The sequence below is a fragment of the Bubalus bubalis genome, chromosome 22 (assembly GCF_019923935.1).
Source record: "Bubalus bubalis isolate 160015118507 breed Murrah chromosome 22, NDDB_SH_1, whole genome shotgun sequence".
NCBI classification, from domain to species: domain Eukaryota; kingdom Metazoa; phylum Chordata; class Mammalia; order Artiodactyla; family Bovidae; genus Bubalus; species Bubalus bubalis.
The window spans coordinates 14,031,080-14,051,220 of NC_059178.1; the positions used below are offsets into that span (position 1 = coordinate 14,031,080).

Genomic DNA, 20,141 nt, shown 5'->3' on the forward strand with positions numbered 1-20,141 from the left:
TTTCTTTGGCAGAAGAATGTCCAGCCTCTTTATGTAGCTGGTGCCAAGCAGGCCAGGCATAGTGAGCTCATGGCGTTTCATGAGTCCTGGAGCTGGAGACTGAGGGTGGAGGGCAGTAGAGGGCTGGAGATAGTTCCAATGGCCCCAGGCTTGCAGCAGGCAGGGCTTTGGCCCGATGGAGACAGGAAGTCTTCTGAGCTTTCAGACATTGTGTCATATGAATGTTTGTTTGGGAAGAGGAAGCCATCCAGGGAGCACTGGTGCCCGTCACCAGCTCCTGGGAGAGAAGCCCAGCTGGTGCGTGTGTTACACGCCTCTTCCACATGCCCATGGAACACATGGACACACAGGCACTTGCACCCTCATCACCCACCCCACCACCCCCAACCTGTGCACACAGGTGAAGTGAGGTAGCCCATATTCAGTGAGAAATAACAGAGCTCCGGAGCCTGGCTGCCTGCATTTCCACCCAGATTGGGCCACAAGGGGCCTGACTCTCTGGGGCAAGTCCTGTCCTCCCCAGCCTTGGTTTTCCCATCTGTAAAATGAAGAAGGGGAAACCTCTTCAACCTACTTGAGAAAACAGAGAGAGAAGAGCTGTGTAGAGCAGAACAACTCCCTCCAAACGACGAGCAGTCTTTGTCCTCATGACCACACAGCAGACTCCCTTCTTTATATTCAGCCACCTCTGAAGTCCTGTGGACTCTTTCGGGTATCTAACAATCATCACCTCCCCTCTGTCCCCACTACCTCTGATCTAGTTTACATCTTAGTTGCGGGCACCTGACCCTCTGTGCTGGCCATCTCACATCTCCCTGTCTCAGTGCACCTGCTCACATCGCTCTAAGGATGGCTCTGGTTAGATACTTCCTGTCCCCAGGTCTTTCAGACCTCCTTCTGGCCTCCTTGCCTTCAACCTCAAATTCCTCCTTGATCTTAAATTACCTACTCTTCCAGCGGTATCTTCTATTTTTCCCATATCAGTCTTCTGTACTACAGCTATACCATACTCCTATTTCTTGAGCAACTTTGCAAATTCTTAACTTTGTACATTTCCCTTTATTCTGGGATGTGTGTTTTTTTTTTAAGTACCCATCATAATCCATGTCGGAGAAGGTAATGGCACCCCACTCCAGTACTCTTACCTGGAAAATCCCATGGATGGAGGAGCCTGGAAGGCTGCAGTCCATGGGGTCGCTGAGGGTCAGACACGACTGAGCGACTTCACTTCCACTTTTCACTTTCATGCACTGGAGAAGGAAATGGCAACCCACTCCAGTGTTCTTGCCTGGAGAATCCCAGGGACGGGGGAGCCTGGTGGGCTGCCGTCTATGGGGTCGCACAGAGTCGGACACGACTGAGGTGACTTAGCAGCAGCAGCAGCAGCAGCATATCCATGTATTTGGAAAAAAGCAAAGTAAGTTCAAGATTCATTAAAGATATATATGTGAAACCATAAACACATTGGGAGGAAATATGGGTGAATATTTGTGCATATTTTGTAATCAGAAAGGTGTTTCTAATATGACAAAGTCATAGAGTAGATAACGTCTTAATCAAGTTTTAAGAAGTGAATAACTAATCAGAGTTGAAAACTTCTATACATCAAAACAAGGCTTCCCTGGTGGCTCAGTGGTAAAGAATCTGCCTGCCAATGCAGGAGACTCGGGTTTGATCCCACTGAAGCCTGTGGGCCCTAGAGCCCGTGCTCTGGCAACAAGGGAAGCTATCCCAATAAGAAGCCGGCTCGCTGAAACCAGACAGCAGGCCCTGCCTGCCACAACTAGTGAGAAGCCCATGCAGCAATGAAGACTCAGCACAGCCAAAAAGAAGTAACTAAGGACCAAACAAACCTCTATACATCAAAACAAACCACAACAGAAATGCATAGAAAGGGCTTGGAAAGTCATTAACAAATTATTAAATGTGGTTATTTCTGGGGAGAAAAGTAAAATTCTTCTGTTTTGTGGATGTGATGGTAGATTGAATTTTTTTTAACCTGGTATAATTGTGATCATTATAAATGTACAGAGATGATATATTCCTTTGTAATCAAGAATATTAAAGACATCAATACAAACAAAATTTAAAAGCCGTGCTCACTTTAGCAGCACATATACTAAAATTGGAACAATACAGAAAAGATTAGCATGGCCCCTGTGCAAGGATGACACACAAATTCATGAAGTGTTGCATATTTTTTTTAAAAAAGCTAATGGCAAAGCGGTAAAAATATCTGTAATATATGAGACAGTCAAGGGATGAACATCCTCACTATGTGAAGAGCTGTTACAAAAATAGAGGAGAAATGAACAACTCATCAGGAAATGGGCCAAGTGCACAAATAAGCAATTAACAAAGGAAAAACGTTTATGGCCAAAAATCTTATGGAAAAATATCAGCCTCATTAATAATTTAAAATTTTAAATTAAAACAAGAAGTTTGGCAAAGACATCTAGATTGATACATTAAAAGAAAAATAATTGATCTTTGCCAAGCTTCCTATTTTAATCTACATTTTGAAATTATTAATTAAGCTGATATTTTCCCATTTATTTACTCTCTATATAGTGAACTCTTAGACACTCTTAAGTACTGCAGGAATGCACACTGGTATGTTATTTTGGCAGGCAATTTGACAATAGCTATCTAATCTTTAGGGCTTCCCAGGCGGCTCTAGTGGTAAAGAATCTGCCTGCCAGTGCAGGAGATGAAAGAGATGTGGGTTTGATCCCTGGATCAGGAAGACCCCTTGGATTAGGAAATAGCACCCCACTCCAGTATTCTTGCCTGGAAGATTCCATGGTTAGAGAAGCCTCGTGGGCTACAGTCCATGGGGCCACAGAGAGTCAGACACGACTGAGTGACTGAGCACATACATGCATCTAATCTTACAGATGTGTATATATTTTGACCCAGTAATTTAATTTCCCACATTTATTCTCAAGAAATAATTAAAAGCAATCCAAAGGGGACCACATCAATGCATTATCATTAAAATGGCAAAAATTAAAGATAAAGAGAGAATGTTAAAAGCAGCCAGGGAAAGGCACCAAGTCACATACAAGGTTGTCAGTTGATTTTTCAGCAGAAACTCAGCAGACCAGAAGGGAGTGGCATGATATGTTTAAGGTGATTAAGGGGAAAATTCTACAACCAAGAATACTTTACCAGGCAAACCTCTTATTCAGATTTATTGGCGAGATCAAAGGTTTTACAGATAAGCAAAAACTAAAAAGTTCGATACTACCAAGTTAGCTTTACAAGGAATGTTAAAGAAACTTCTCTGAGTGAAAAATAAAAGGCCACAACTAGAAACATGAAGATTATGAAAAGAAAAATCTTATAGAGAAAGGCAAATATAAAGTAAAGGTAGTAAATCAACCATGTACAAAGCTAGTAGGAACGTTAAAATAAGAAAGTAAAACCATTTGTATCTACAATGAGCAGTTGAGGAATACACAAAACAAAAAGATGCAAAATATGATGTCAAAAACAGAGATCACAAGGAGATAAGAGTTACAATGCAGGTTTGTTAAAATGCATTTGAAACTAAGTGATTAGCAACTTGAAACAATCACACATGCATACACACACACACATATATATATAGATTGCTATGTATAAACTTCATGGTAATCAGAAGCCAAAAATCTATAACACATACACAGAAAAGAAAAAGGAATTCAAACACAACACAAAAATAGTCATCAAATCAAAAGGGAAGAAATTAAAGAAGAAGAAAGGAACAGAAAAGAACTACCAAAGCAATCCCAAAATAATTTATGTCAGTAAACATATGTGTCTCAAAAGTTACTTTAAATGTAAATTGACTCAATACCCCAGTCAAAAGACATATGGTGGCTGAATGAAAATAAGACATGTACATATACTACCTAAAAGAAAGTCACTTCAGATTTAGAGACACAAACAGACTGAAAATGAGGGAGTAGGAAAAAGTATTCCATGTAAATGTAAATTTTAAAAAGTTGGAGTAGCAATACTTAAATCAGCTGAAATAGAATTTAAAATTAAGACTATAAAAGAGACAAAGAATGACACTATGTAATGATCAAGGGATCAATTTAAGAAGATATAACAATTCTAAATATATATGGACCCAACATAGGACTACTTAGTATATAAGGCAAATATTAATGGATGTAGGAGAGACCAACTGTAACACAATAATAGTAAAGGACTTTAACATTCCACTGAAATCAATGGACAGGTCACCCAAATAGAGAAGCCATAAAGAAAAAGTGGCCTTAAATGACACATTATATCAGATGGATTAATAGATACATAAAGAACGTTCTAGATACATATAGAACATTCCAACCAAAAGCAGCAGAATACACATTTTTATCAAGAACATATGGAACATTCTTAAGGATATGCTAGACCACAAAACAAGCCTCAATAAATTTGTGAAAACTGAAATCATATTATGCATCTTTTCCAACCACAACACTTACAGAAATCAACTATAATAAAAAAACTGCAAAAAATGCAAACACATGGAGGCTAAACAATATGTTACTAAACAATGGATGGATCACCAAAGACGTCAAAGAGGAAGTAAAAAAATAGCTGGAGACAAATGAAAGCAAAAACTCAATAGTGTGAATCTATGTGACCTAGCAAAAGCAGTGTAAGAGGGAAATTTATAGTGATACAAGCTTACCTCAGGAAATAAGAGAAATCTGAAATAAACAACCTAACTTTATAGCTAAAGAAGGTAGGAAAAGCAGAACAAACAATATCCAAAGTTAGTAGAAGGACATAAATCACAAAAATCAGAGCAGAAATAAATGGATTAGAGACTAAAAAAGAAAAAAGAAAAAAAACTATCAATGAAACTAAGAGCTGGTTCTTAGAAAAGATAAAAAAGAGTGATAAATCTTTAGGCAGACTCATAAAGAAAAAAAGAGAAAGGGCCCAAATCGCAACAAACTGCAGAAGATTCTTAAAGAGATGGGAATACCAGACCACCTTACCTTCCTCCTGAGAAATCTGTGTGTAGGTCAAGAAGCAATAGATAGAACAGGACATGAAACAACAGACTGGTTCCAAATTGGGAAAGGAGTACACCACGGCTGTATATTATCTGCCTGCTTGTTTAACTTCTATGCAGAGTACATCATGTGAAATGCCAGGCTGGATGAAGCACAAGCTGGAATCAAGATTGCCGGGAGAAATATCAATAACCTCAGATACGCAGATGACACCACCCTTATAGCAGAAAGCAAAGAACTAAAGAGCCTCTTAAGAGGACAGTGAATAAGTTGGCTTAAAACTCAACATTCAGAAAACTAAGATCATGGCATCTGGTCCCATCACTTCATGGAAAATAGATGGGGAAACAATGGAAACAGTGAGAGACTTTATATTTTTGGGCTCCAAAATTACTACAGATGATGATTGCAGCCATGAAATTAAAAGACGCTTGCTCCTTGGAAGAAAAGTTTTGATCAACCTAGATAGCATATTAAAAAGCAGAGACATTACTTTGCCAACAAAGGTCCGTCTAGTCCAAGATATGGTTTTTCCAGTAGTCATGTATGGATGTGAGAGTTGGACTATAAAGAAAGCTGAGTGCCGAAGAATTGATGCTTTTGAACTGTGGTGTTGGAGAAGACTCTTTGAGAGTCCCTTGGACTGTGAGGAGATCCAACCAGTCCATCCTAAAGGAAATCAATCCTGAATATTCATTGGAAGGACTGATGCTGAAGCTGATGCTCCATTACTTTGGCCACCTGATGCGAAGAACTGACTCATTGGAAAAGACCCTGATGCTGGGAAAGATTGAAGGTGGAGGAGAAGGGGACAACAGAGGATGAATGATTGGATGGCATCACCAACTCGGTGGACATGAGTTTGAACAAGCTCTGGGAGTTGGTAATGGACAGGGAAGCCTAGCATGCTCCAGTCCATGAGGTCACAAAGAGTTGGACACGACTGAGTGACTAAACTGAACTCAGAAATGAAAAAAAAGAGAGAAGTTACAACTGAAATACAAATGCAGCAAATCATATGAAATTACTACAAACAACAATACACCAATAAAATAGACAACCTAGTAGAAATGGACAAATTCCTAGAAATGTGCAATCATCCAAGACTGAATCAGGAAAAAACAAAATATGAACAGATCAATTATCAGTTAAAAAAAAGTTGAACCAGCAATTAAAAAAACTCCCAAGAAACTAAAGTCCAGGACCAGATGACTTCTCAGGTGAATTCTACTAAATATTTAGAGAATAGTTAACACCTATCTTTCTCAAAGTATTTCAAAAAATTGCAGAGGAAGGAATACTTTCAGACTCATTCTGTGAGTCCAGCATCACCCTAATACCAAACCAAAGATATCACACAAAAAAGAAAACTACAGGCCAATATCAGTGATGAGCATAGATTAAAAAAAATTCTCAAAAAATATATCAGGAAACCAAATCCAGTAATACATAAAAAAGATCATGATCAAAAGGATTGAACTTAGGGATGCAAGAATGGTTCAATATCTACAAATCAAAATGTGATACATCAAATTAACAAACTGAAGAATAAAGTCATATGATTATTTCAACAGAGGTAGAGAAAGCCTTTGACAAAATTCAACATTTATTTACTATAAAACCTCTCCGGAAAGCAGGCATAGAGGGAACATACCTCAATATAATAAAGACCATATAATAAAGTATGGTAAGCCCAGTTGACATCAGAGTCAGTAGTGAAAAGCCAAAAGTATTTCCTCAAAGATCAAGAACAAGACAAGGATGCCCACTCTCACCACTTTTATTTAACATAGTATTGGGAGTTCTAGCCACAGGAATCACATAAGAAAAAGAAATAAAAGGAATCCACACTGGAAAGGAAATATTAAAATCGACACTATCTACAAATGTTGTGTTGCGTTGTATGCCCAGTCATGTCTGACTCTTTGTGACCCCATGGACTGTAGCCCACCAGGCTCCTCTGTCCATGAAATTTTCTAGGCAAGAATACTGGAGTGGGTTGCCATTTCCTACACCAGGGAATCTTTCTGACCCAGGGATCAAACCCACTTCTCTTAGGTCTCCTGAATTGGCAGGCAGATTCTTTACCACTGTGCCACCTGAGAAGATCCTCCTCCAGGGGATCTTCCTGACCCAGGGTTCAGGAAAAGTGGACAGCTACATGTAAAAGAATGAAATTATAATGTTATCTAATACCATATACACAAAATTTCAAAATGGATTAAAGACCTAAATATAAAACTGGATACTATAAAACTCCTAGAACAAAACATAAGTAGAACACTATTTGACCGAAATTGTAGCAATATTTATTTGGATCTATCTCCTGAAGCAAAGGAAATAAAAGTGAAAATAAACAAATGGGACCGCGTTAAACTTAAAACCTTTGCACAGTTGAGGAAACTATTGACAATATGAAAAGACAACCTACTGAGTGGAAGAAGAATTTGCAAATGATATGACCACTAAGGGCTTAATACCCCAAATATACAAACAGCTCACACACTCAATCTCAAAAACACAGAGCCTGACTTAAAAATGGGCAGAGGGACTGAACAGATATTTTTCCAAAGAAAACATATAGATGATCCACAGGCACATGAAAATATGCTGGACTTTGCTAATCATCAGATACATGCAAGTTAAAACCACAGTGAGCCCTCGCCTCATACCTGTGAGAATGGTCATCCTCAAAAAGACCACAAATGTTGTTGGCAAGGATGCGGTGAAAGGGAACCCCTTATATACTGTTTTTGGGAATGTCAATTGGTGCAGCCAGTATGAGCTATCAGTTCCACTCCTGGGTGTGTGTGTGTGTATGTATATATATGCAAGAGAATGAAAAAACTAACTTGAAAAGATGAATGCATCTCAAAATTTATAGCAGTCTGATTTACAATAGCCAAGATATGGAAGTAACCTAAACACCAACAGATGAATGAATCAAGAACATGTGGGTTACACACACACACACACACACACAGTGGAGAACTACTCAACCATAAAAAAGAATGAGATTTTTCCATTTGCAACAATATGACTGGACCTGGAGGATATTATGCTTAGTTAAATAAGTCAGTCATAGAAAGACAAATACTGTAGGTTATTACTTATGTCTGGAATCTAAAAAATGAGATAAACTAGTAAACAGAACAAATAAGAAAGAGACTTACAGATATGAACTAGTGGTTACCAGTGGAGAGAGGGAAGGGAGGAAGGGCAAGGTAGGGGTTAGGGGTTTAATAGGTACAAACTACTACTTACAAAAAAAATAAGCTACAAGAATATGTTATTCAACATAGAAATATAGCCAATATTTTATAGCTATAAATGGAGTGTCATCCACAAAATCACTAAGTTGTACACTTAAAACTTAATATATTTTTTAAAATTTCTTGTATTTAAAAAAAATTAATTCATTAAACTTTTTGGCTGTGCTGGGCGTTTGTTGCTGCATGTGGGCTTTCTCTAGATGCATTGAGTGGGGCCTACTCTCTAGTTACAATGTGTCGGCTTCTCACCCAGGTGGCATCTCTTGTTGGCAGCAAGAGCTCTAGGGTGCACAGGCTTCAGTAGTTGCAGTTTGAGGGCTCTGGAGAGCAGGCTCAGCAGTTGTGGAGCACAGGCTTAGTTGTCTCGTGGCATGTGGAATCTTCCTGGACCAGGGATCGAACCACTTTTCCCTGCACTGGCAGGCAGATTCTTAACCACTGGACCACCTGAGAAGTCCAAAACTAATATAATATTGTTAATCAACTATACCTCAATTTTAGAAAGTAATAAGTAAGGATATGCACAAAGATGAAGCTCTGAGCATGTTCACTGTAGGGTTGCTTGTAATAGTAAAAGCTGACAAATTAAAACAGACAATTTTTAATCATAAAAGTATGGACTAAATGTATATTTGTTGATTTCAATAAAGGCAATAAATATTGCCAAACAAAAAATCAATTTATAAATAATATGTGTAATATGAACTCACTTGTATGAAACAAATAACACACACACACGGAACACTGAAATGCACCTGAATAAAATCAGTCCCAGCCTTTGATCAGAAAAAACATTTTTTTTCACCTAGAAAAACATCTATTTCTGCTTTATTGACTATGCCAAAGCCTTTGACTGTGTGGATCACAATCAACTGTGGAAAATTCTGAAAGAGATGGGAATACCAGACCACCTGACCTGCCTCTTGAGAAATCTGTATGCAGGTCAGGAAGCAACAGTTAGAAATGGACATGGAACAACAGACTGGTTCCAAATAGGAAAAGGAGTATGTCAAGGCTGTATATTATCACCCTGCTTATTTACCTTATATTTAGAGTACATCATGAGAAACGCTGGACTGGAAGAAACCCAAGCTGGAATCAAGATTGCCAGGAGAAATATCAGTAACCTCAGATATGCTGATGACACCACCCTTATGGCAGAAAGTGAAGAGGAACTAGAAAGTTTCTTGATGAAAGTGAAAGTGGAGAGTGAAAAAGTTGGCTTAAAGTTCAACATTCAGAAAACGAAGATCATGGCATCTGGTCCCATCACTTCATGGCAAATAGATGGGGAAACAGTGGAAACAGTGTCAGACTTTATTTTTTTGGACTCCAAAATCACTGCAGATGGTGACTGCAGCCATGAAATTAAAAGACGCTTACTCCTTGGAAGGAAAGTTATGACCAACCTATTTGCTATGCTATCTGCATATTCAAAAGCAGAGACATTACTTTGCCAACAAAGGTCTGTCTCATCAAGGCTATGGTTTTTCCTGTGGTCATGTATGGATGTGAGAGTTGGACTGTGAAGAAGGCTGAGTGCCGAAGAACTGATGCTTTTGAACTGTGGTGTTGGAGAAGACTCTTGAGAGTCCCTTGGACTGCAAGGAGATCCAACCAGTCCATTCTGAAGGAGATCAGCCCTGGGATTTCTTTGGAGGGAATGATGCTAAAGCTGAAACTCCAGTACTTTGGCCACCTCATGTGAAGAGTTGACTCATTGGAAAAGACTCTGATGCGGGGAGGGATTGGGGGCAGGAGGAGAAGGGGACGACAGAGAATGAGATGTCTGGATGGCATCACTGACTCGATGGACGTGAGTCTGAGTGAACTCTGGGAGTTGGTGATGGACAGGGAGGCCTGGTGTGCTGCAATTCATGGGGTCGCAAAGAGTCGGACATGACTGAGCAACTGAACTGAACTGAATACTAAAGAAAGGCAAGACATTTAATTGAGCTACTGTAGTGGGGAACAGGGAATTCAGTACAGAGCTGAGCTTAACTCCACAGCAGAGAGCTGGGGATGTAGACATGGGGTCAGTGGGTGGGAAATGACTAATAGTAACTAGATTACATATTAAGAGTAAGAGCATTCTTGCTAAACTGGCCTAATGGGCTTCTTGTTAAAGGCAGACCAAGGACTTAGATATCAAGGATGGGAGATGAAGAACTTGATTAGATAGCAAGGATGATCAGATATCAAGGCTTAGCAGGATTCTTGGCTAAAACTGGACTCAGCGGACCAGGGTCAAGGCTTAATTGAGAAGAGGCTCAGAGGAGCCTGACTAAAATTTGGTCAAGGAGGGAGTCCTTGCAGGCCCACACAAATGAGATCCTGTTCCATCCTTGAGCTTCAGAAGGCCCTGGGCTTTGTAGTGTCTTCACTGAGATTGTCAGAATTCCTTCCTGGGCCTGGGATCAGCTAGGCACATTGCCCCCAGCCCAGCCCAGAACCTGTGAGTGCTCCAGACCCTGTGTCTCCCCTTCGAGCACATTCTGACGCTTCTGTCCCAGGAGTGGGAAGGGCTCCAGGACTTATGTCTGGAGTCATCCCTGCTAGGCCCAGACTCTGGTTCTGGGAGGGTGGCCTGATGATGGATAGCTACTCCTGACCACTGTAGTATTTGTTTGTGGATTCATGGGAGACTGGGCCACCCAAAAGGTGCAGACATGATGATTTGGGGTGACCCTTATGGATACAGGAGGAGTTTGGGGCCCTGGGTAACTGATGGTCCACTGCTGACCCTTACGCTTGAGCCATGTGTATGGGTTGGTGCACAGCTCTCATTCTTATGTAATCAGGCCATGGTGCTGCTGCTGATCTATACACCCAAGGGTTGCAGGTCTGGTGGCAGGCATCCTTCACCCCAGACGTCCCTCCCCTGGCACACAGTCCAGTCACCCTGCACCTGCAGTAGGGTCTGTGCCATGGGTCAGCCCATCCTCCAGCAGTGGCACTGGCCATTTCCTCTGATGGCTTTTGAGACCACATTTTTACAATGCCTATGGGCTTTTCTCATCAATGTCCTCTCTTACCTCCAGCTGATGTGGTGATGTCACATCTTTTCAGGATGGTATGAAAACATGCTGGACATGGGTTGAACATTTCTTGCATAAATATTCCTCGCTTCTCGCCCCACACACAGGCTCCTCACGTATCCTTCCCACTGTGATCACTCTTTAGAAAGCAGGACATGTTTGTTTCCTAGGACTGTTGTGACAAAATTATCATAAACCTAGTGTTTTATTCACATACAGTTCTGGACTCCAGAGCCTTGAAATCAAGGTGTCAGCAGGTTTGGTTCCTCCTGGAGACACTGAGAGTCTGATCCATGCTTCTCTCTCAGCTTCTGGGTTGCCAGCAATCTTTGCTGTTCCTTGGTTTACAGATGGCTTGTTCCAATCTCTGCCTCTGTCTTCACATGGCGTTATCCTCTGTGTGTTTGTGTCTCCAAATTTCCCTTTCCTTATAAGAATACCCTTTACCAGATTTTGGGGGCTTCCCTGGTAGCTCAGACAGTAAAGCGTCTGCCTGCAATGTGGGAGACCTGGGTTCAATCCCTGGGTTGGGAAGATCCCCTGGAGAAGGAAATGGAAACCCATTCCAGTACTCTTGCCTGGAAAATTCCATGGATGGAGGAGCCTGGTAGGCTACAGTCCATGGGATTGTAAAGAGTCGGACACAACTGAGCAACTTCACTTCACTTTACCAGATTTAGGGCCCACCCCAATCCCATATGACCTTACCTTAACTTGATTCCACCTGCAAAAGCCTTGTTTCTAAATAAGGTCACAGTCACAGAATCCCACTTCTGACAACACTGAATTGGGGCTTCCTGTGTAGCTCAGTCGGTAAAGCATCTGCTTGCAATGCAGGAGGCCTGGGTTCAATTCCTGGGTCATGAAGATCCCCTGGAGAAGGAAATGGCAACCCACTCCAGTATTCTTGCCTGGAGAACCCCATGGACAGAGGAGCCTGGTGGGCTACAGTTCATGGGATCGCAAGAGTCAGACATGACTTAGCACTATCTTTCTTTCTTTTTCACAGGTCCCAGGTGGTCTGAATTATAAGAGGACACTATTCAACCCAGTGTATGGGGATCTGGTCAATATTGAAAGAGGTCACATTCTAGGAATGCAGTGATTATAACCTAAAAACTTTAAGAGAAAAGTGGAAGATGTGTTGTTTTATGTTTATATTGTTGCTGCTGTTAAGTTGCTTCAGTCGTGTCTGACTCTGTGCGACCCCATAGATGGCAGCCCACCAGGCTCCACTGTCCACAGGATTCTCTAGGCAAGAATACTGGAGTGGGTTGCCATTTCCTTCTCCAATGTTTATACTATGTAATCCCAAATGGTAAACTTAGCATGATCTGGAAATGAATAATGGCTCACATTTTCCAGCATAGGCTGGGTAAGAGGTCCTCATCAACAAAGCACAGAAATAACTTTTGAGAGTAGTTGGAATCCAGTATTCACAGACCGCAGGGTGAATGATGCAAAGTCACGAGTCAGTGGTGTATCCGAACTGCAGAGGCAAGAACAGCTATGGCCTTCAATACAAATAGTTCTGAGGAGTCCAGTGTCCTGAGTAACTATGTGTTGATACATTTTCTCAAAGTGGGAGATAGATAGGAAATTAACTGAAAACAGTGCATTTGGCAATAGTGGACAGGAAAGAAATGAAAAAGTGGTTTTGGGATGTGAACAGGAAGAGGTGGTAGTTGGACATATGCAGAACCTTTATATGCACCAATGAGACAATAAATAAATACCTCTTCTTTATCCATTATAATAAATCTCCATCATTAAATCACTATACTTCATGTGGGCTATGAATTTTGTAATGCATTTTTAAAATAAAATTGTTTATGTAGACAGGCTATGGACTGGCAAAGGTCAGCTTTCATTCCAATCCCAAAGAAGGGCAAAGCCAAAGAAAATTCAAATTACTGCACAGTTTTGCTCATTTCAGATGCCAGCAAGGTAATGCTCAAAATTCTTCAAGCTAGGCTTCAATAGTACCTGAATCAGGAACTCTCAGATGTACAAGCTGGATTTTAAAAAGGCAGAAGAACCAGAGGTCAAATTGCCAACATTGGTTGGATCAGAGAAAAAGCAAGGGAATTCCAGAAAAACATCTACTTCTGCTTCTTTGAAGACGCTTAAAGCCTTTGACTGTGTGGATGACAGCAAACCATGGAAAATGCTTAAAGAGATGGGAATACCAGACCACCTTATCTGCCTCCTGAGAAACTGATATGCAGGTCAAGAAGCAACAGTTAGAACTGGACGTGGAACAATGGACTGGTTCAGAATTGGTAAAGGATTATGATAAGGTCACCCTGCTTATTTAACTTATAGAGAGTACACCATGTGAAATGCCAGGTTGGATGAAGCACAAGCTGGAATCAAGATTACCAGGAGAAATATCAACAACCTAGGTTACTTCCATGCAATATCTAGATTGCTTCCATGTCCTAACTCTTGTAAGTAGTGCTTCAGTGAACATTGGGGCACATGTGTCTTTTTCAGTTATGTTTCCTCAGGGTATATGCCCAGTAGTGGGATTGCTGGGTCATATAGTAATTTTATTTCTAGTTTTTATAGGAATCTCCATACTGTTCTCTATAGTGGCTGTGTCAGCTTACATTCCCACCAACAGTGCAAGAGGGTTCCCTTTTCTCCACATCCTCTCTGATGGTAATTCTTTTTGTTATTTTTGTTACTTTTCTGAAAATCTGAAATGATCTCAAAATCAAAAATTAAAAAAAGAGAGAGTGTGTATGTGAATCTAAAGGGACTGAATCAAATGCCACCCTCTCCAGAAAGTTCCTCTCAAACAAGACTGCATCTCGTCCCACCTATCTTGTGGTAAAATAGACTATTTGGTGGTGGTTTAGTCTCTGTGTCCAACGCTTGTGACGCGATGGGCTAGCCTGCCAGGCTCCTCCCTCCATGGGATTCTCCAGGCAAGAATACTGGAGTGGGTTGCCATTTCCTTCTCCAGGGCATCTTCTTGACCCATGAATCGAACCCAGGTCTCCTGCACTGCAGGCAGATTCTTTACCAATTGTTTTCTTGCAATTCTCTTTAGCCCCATTTCCTTACAGGCTCTTTCCTCTTTCTTCTCTAGAGGCAGCACCACAGGCTAAGTTGCCGATTGGATTCCGGAACTTACAAACCTGGGTTCCAGAGTTGCCTTTGCCACTTCCCAGCTTCGGAACCTTGCTCATTACCATTGCAATTGATTTCAGACTTCTCATCTATGGTGGGTCTCTGTGCTCAGTCATGTCTGATTCTTTGCGACCCTTTGGACTATAGCCCACCAGGCTGCTCTGTCCATGGGATTTTCCAGCAAGAATTCTGGAGTGGGCTGCCATTTCCTCCACCAGGGGAATCTTCCCAACCCAGGGATCGGACCCATGTTTCCTGTGTCTCCTGCGTTGCAGGCAGATTCTTTACCACTGAACCACTGGGGAAGCCGCTTATCTATAAATGGTCATAACAAAATGCATCACACAGGGTTGTCCTGAGGAACACATAACAATATGAGGAGCTCTATAAATGTTAATTCCTCCCTTTTCTTTTTTCTTGAATCAGCCTCTTAACCACCCTTGGGACACAGATAAATCAGTTAAGTTCAGTTCAGTCACTCTGTTGTGTCCAACTCTTTGCGACCCCATGGACTGCAGCATGCCAGGCCTCCCTGTCCATCACCAACTCCCGGAGTTTACCCAAACTCATGTCCATTGAGTCGGTGATTCCATCCAACCATCTCATGCTCTGTCGTCCCCTTCTCCTCCTGCCTTCAATCTTTCCCAGCATCAGGGTCTTTTCCAATGAGTCAGCTCTTCGCATCAGGTGGCCAAAGTATTGGAGTTTCAGCTTCAGCATCAGTCCTTCCAATGAAAACTCATGACTGATCTCTTTCAGAATGGACTGGTTGGATCTCCTTGCAGTCCAAGGGACTCTCAAGAGTCTTCTCCAACACCACAGTTCAAAAGCATCAATTCTTTGGTGCTCAGCTTTCTATATAGTCCAACTCTTACATCCATACATGACTACTGGAAAAACCATAGCCTTGACTAGATGGACCTTTGTTGGCAAAGTAATATCTCTGCTTTTGAATATGCTGTCTAGGTTGGTCATCACTTTTCTTCCAAGGAGTAAGCATCTTTTAATTTCATGGCTGCAATCACCATCTGCAGTGATTTTGGAGCCCAACAAAATAAAGTCTGCCACTGTTTACACTGTTTCGCCATCTATTTGCCATGAAGTGATAGAACCAGATGCCGTGGTCTTTGTTTTCTGAATGCTGAGTTTTAAGCCAACTTCTTCACTCTACTCTTTCACTTTCATCAAGGGGCTCTTTAGTTCTTCTTTGCTTTCTGCCATAAGGGTGGTGTAATCTGCATATCTGAGGTTATTGATATTTCTCCCAGAAATCTTGATTCAAGCTTGTGCATCATCCAGCCTGGCATTTCTCATGATGTACTCTGCATATAAGTTAAATAAACAGGGTGGCAATATACAGCCTTGATGTACTCCTTTCCCGATTTGGAACCAGTCTGTTGTTCCATGTCCAGATCTAACTGTTGCTTCTTGACCTGCATACAGATATCTCAAGAGGCAGGTCAGATGGTCTGGTATGCCCATCTCTTTCAGAATTTTCCACAGTTTATTGTGACCCACGCAGTCAAAGGCTTTGGCATAGTCAATAAAGCAGAAATAGATGTTTTCTGGAACTCTCTTGCTTTTTTGATGATCCAGTGGATGTTGGCAATTTGATCTCTGGTTCCTCTGCCTTTTCTAAGTCCAGCTTGAACATTTGGAAGTTCATGGTTCACATACTGTTGAAGCCTGGCTTAGGGAATTTTGAGCATTACTTGACTAGCGTGTGAGATGAGTGCAATTGTGCAGTAGTTTGAGCATTCTTTGGCATTGCCTTTCTTAGGGATGGGAATGAAAACTGACTTTTCCAGTCCTGTGGCCACTGCTGAGTTTTCCCAATTTGCTGGCATATTGAGTGCAGCACTTTTACAGCATCATCTTTTAGGATTTGAACACACAGATAGCACAGATAAATATATGAACCCAATTCTCAGATAATTTCTGCAAAAATTTATACCAATAATAATATTGACGGTTTACTATGTATTCCTCAGTGCTTGATCCACAATAACCTCTTAAGGAATGTCATTCATGAGGTTACACTTGCCCACACCTTTTCTCACCTGGTCATTCTAACGTCCCTAAGGTGAAGAAGAGTTCCTACTCGTATCTCTGTTCTACATATTTGGAAATGGATGCACTGAGGAATCGAATAAGTTGCTTTTCTAGGTTACATGGTGGATAAAGAGAAGAGCCTGGCATGAGCCAGTAAATCCTGTTATGTATGGCAAAACTGACAGTTGCAGTTCTGTGCAGACAAGTAAGTCGCTAAATGCGTCTTGAGTGTACTTGATTTCCGCCTGTGCATGTTGCCCTGCTTACTCCACCATTCTGAAACGACTTGGTGTTCATTCATCTTTTAATGAGCACCTATCAGCAAAGTGTACGCAGGATACCAAGCTGGGTAAGGAGCTTGAAGTCTTGTCGGGAAAAAGACAACTGAATAAAAATTGTGAATGCAGTGTAATAGCTGCTGCTAGGTCACTTCAGTTGTGTCCAACTCTGCGACCCCATAGAGCCCACCAGGCTCCCCCATCCCTGGGATTCTCTAGGCAAGAACACTAGAGTGGGTTGCCATTTCCTTCTCCAATGCATGAAAGAGAAAAGTGAAAGTGAAGTCACTCAGTTGTGTCTGACTCTGTGACCCCATGGACTGCAGCCTACCAGGCTCCTCCGCCCATGGGATTTTCCAGGCAAGAGTGCTGGAGTGGGGTGCCATTGCCTTCTCCAGTGTAATAGCTGCTGTCTTTAAAAATATTCTGAAATATCACTAATGTAGACCAGTCCCATCCTGATTGCTCTTAAATTTATAAAATGTTTGCCTGTGGTGCTTAGGTTCAGAAGCCCTGTAGCTCACTGTCCAGAACATGGACCCTTCTTCCATAGCTCACGACTCGAAAAGCCATTCAGTGATCCCCATCTGGACATCTGCTCTGAGCCAGCTGTACCCAGAGAAGGGAGGAGAACCTTTCTGATTTAGAGGCATTTCTAATTTAGTAACCACATCCCTCTTGTTCTTAAACAAAACACCCATTTCACTGCCATGGCTGCCCTCATCCCCTAGAGTGCATTCCTATCGTCTGTAGGTATTCACAGGGCTCACATCTCCCAGGTACATCCTAAACGCACCCCCATGCTTCTGGCTTAAGCTTGACCATATCAGCTGGGTCAATAGTCTTCCAAATGACTGAAGACCCTTTAATGAAAGGAAGTGAGGCAGACAACCTAATTTAGCAGGGAGACAGACAACCTAATTTGGGAGGGCAAGGGCTCCCAGGACTGCTTACGGCGAGGATGTTATTTTGCTCTAGCTACTTGGAAGTCTGACATCCTGCATCTAAAATTCTTAGTTTCCACGACAGACTTCTTTAGATTTCTTCAAACTGCCTTTGAACAGTTTGGATAAGCTGGTTGTTCAAACTGTCAAATGAATGACATTTTCTTATTAGGAAAAGCCAGGCCCCTGGCCAGTGTAGGCTGTACACAGCCCTACATATCAGCTCTTCATTTCATGTTTGTGCCTAGCTTTCCGCTGTCACATCCCATTCCAGAGCCTTTCCCCTTGTTTTCATTACACCAAAGTGGTACCATGCAATGTGCATTTATTACACGAATGAATGAAACGAGGACAATTCCTTGTGAGCAACACTGGTAAGAAGCGCCAAGCAAAAGGTTCATACATTTATTTTCATGAATTCTGTGAAGGATGTCATCGAGTATCTTCAATAAATAGTCAGACGCTCCGCAGACAGCAGGAGTTCGATGGTCCGCTCATTCGTCTATGGATAGGATGAAACAGGAGGGCGGGATACTCTTTCTCGTCTCTCCTGGGCGCCAAGCACGGCTCAGGAAAGCGCAGCTCCTCAAAGACTTTGAGGACCGATAACTTCGCTGCCCCTGAAGGAGGAGGTCCGGAGACGATCGGTTGACTTCCGAGGGTACAGTTGCAGACGTCCCGCCTGCCAAAGCGGGCAGGGGTTTCTATGTCACCCGGGAATGCAGAAAGCGGGGTGGTAAAAAGGCAGAGCGTCCGTGTACCCCGGCCTGCGAGTGGCCAGAAGGTCTGCTCGAGTCGCCAAGCCGTCGCTCCGGGACCAAGGCCCCCTCCTCTGCTCTCGGATGGGCCCTTCGCGCTGTCCATCACCGCTTGCCGCCGCGCTGCGCTTCTCAAACAGACTCTCCTGCTGGTACCCTATCCGCGGAGGCGGGGCTTGGAGGGACGGGGGTGGAGCCAAGTCCTCCCAGGGCCCGCCTCTTGGCTGCGAAGCCGGCTGATTGGATGCTTCGGAAGGCCCGCCCTCCAGGCGGTCCAGGGGAGGGACCGGCAGCCCGAGGCCGGTCCCAGGCCAGCGCGGTGCAGCGTGCGGGGTACACTGACTGGCGAGGGGGTGGTAGTGGTGTGCTCCCCACGCCCGAGCGCCTTCTAGGGCGGGGAGGCCCGCAGGGATTTGGGAGCTCTGGGGAGCTGCGCGCCTGTGGTTTCTCGTTGTCGGAGAGGTGTCTTTCTGAGCTCTCTGGAATTCGGAGAGCATTAGGGAAACTTCAAGCCCCCCACGCCTTGCTCCCTAAGACTTTCGGTTGGAAAAGCAGCTGCTGAGTTCTTTTATTTCCTCCCCCACCCCCACAATCGGACTCTGTAAAAATAGCCGTGCGCCGGGGCCACCGAGCCAAGCTCCGCCGCCCCGCTGTCCCGGGCCGGGTGTGGACCTAAAAATACCCGGCGGCTTGGAGCCTGTGCTCCGGGTGCGGGAGGGTCCGGCCGGGCCGCAGAGGGCGTCTGGAGACCGGAGAAACGGCGGACGCCTGGCCCCTCGCCTTGGCCGGGGCTGTCCCTTTAAATCCTGGAGGAGGCAAAGAGAAAAAAAGGAAAGAAAGAGAAAAGACGAGGAGCCCCAAGCTGAGGGTGGCTCTGCCCGGCCCCGCACTCCGCCCCCCGCGCCGCGTCCTGACTGCCGCCCGCCGCCCCTGCGGGTCCTGGGCGCCCCGCCCGCCGCCACAGTTACTGTCAAAATAGAAATTAATTGGAGCCGAGGAGGAGGTTGGGACGCAGCAAGTGCATGTGTGGCAGGGCGGGGAGGGGGCGTAGGGGAGGGAGCGGGAGCCGGCGAGGGGCAACCGCAGACATCCGGGCCCTTTAGCCTAGTGCGCACCCCGAGCCGGTGGCGCGGGCAGCGCGGGCGCGGGGCGCGGGGCGCGGGGCTGACAGCCGCGGAGGCGCGGGAGGCGGGGCGCAGGGAGGGCGGAGGCGAGGCGCGGGGAGGGAGGAGCTGCCGCGCGCCCGCCACAGCCGCTCGGCTCCACACCGCGGGCGCAGCCCGGCCACGAGACTCTGACAGCCCCGCGGCCCGCGCTGCTTCGGCGCGCAGGGACAGACGAACCGCAGCGGCGGCGAAGGAGGACGCGAGGACCGCGGCCCGGCGCCAAGTGCTGGAGGCGCGCAGGTCGGGCGGCGCGCAGAGGTGAGTGGCTTCGCGTGCCGAGCTGAGGCATCGCCTGCGAGGGTCGCGATCTTCCCCGCACCTCGCTTGTGCCGAGGCGGGTCGGGGGGTCGCGGGGCTCCCAGAGGGGTGGCTTTACATCGCTGGCGCCGGGGAGTCATCTCCCGAGCTGTTGCTAGGAGGCCGGCGGTCCGCGCGCCCTGGGGCGCCGGCGGGGGCAGGGGCGTCCCTGGCGCGGCG

At 44.2% G+C, this 20,141-nt stretch overlaps 1 protein-coding gene and 1 non-coding gene across 2 annotated transcripts in view; both read left to right on the forward strand.

Moving 5' to 3' along the window:
- The first annotated feature begins 2,095 nt into the window (after positions 1–2,095).
- LOC112581471 lies at positions 2,096–2,202 on the forward strand. The gene has a single exon (XR_003106054.2). It is a non-coding gene; the product is annotated as a U6 spliceosomal RNA (small nuclear RNA).
- Positions 2,203–18,742: 16,540 nt separating this feature from the next.
- Positions 18,743–20,141, forward strand: part of LOC123331109 (translation initiation factor IF-2-like) — an 82,694-nt gene continuing 81,295 nt past the window's right edge. Inside the window, exons 1-2 of the mRNA XM_045164017.1 lie at positions 18,743–18,960; positions 19,110–19,922. Coding sequence (XP_045019952.1) covers positions 18,743–18,960; positions 19,110–19,922 — 1,031 coding nt within the window. The remainder of the gene's footprint in view (positions 18,961–19,109; positions 19,923–20,141) is intronic.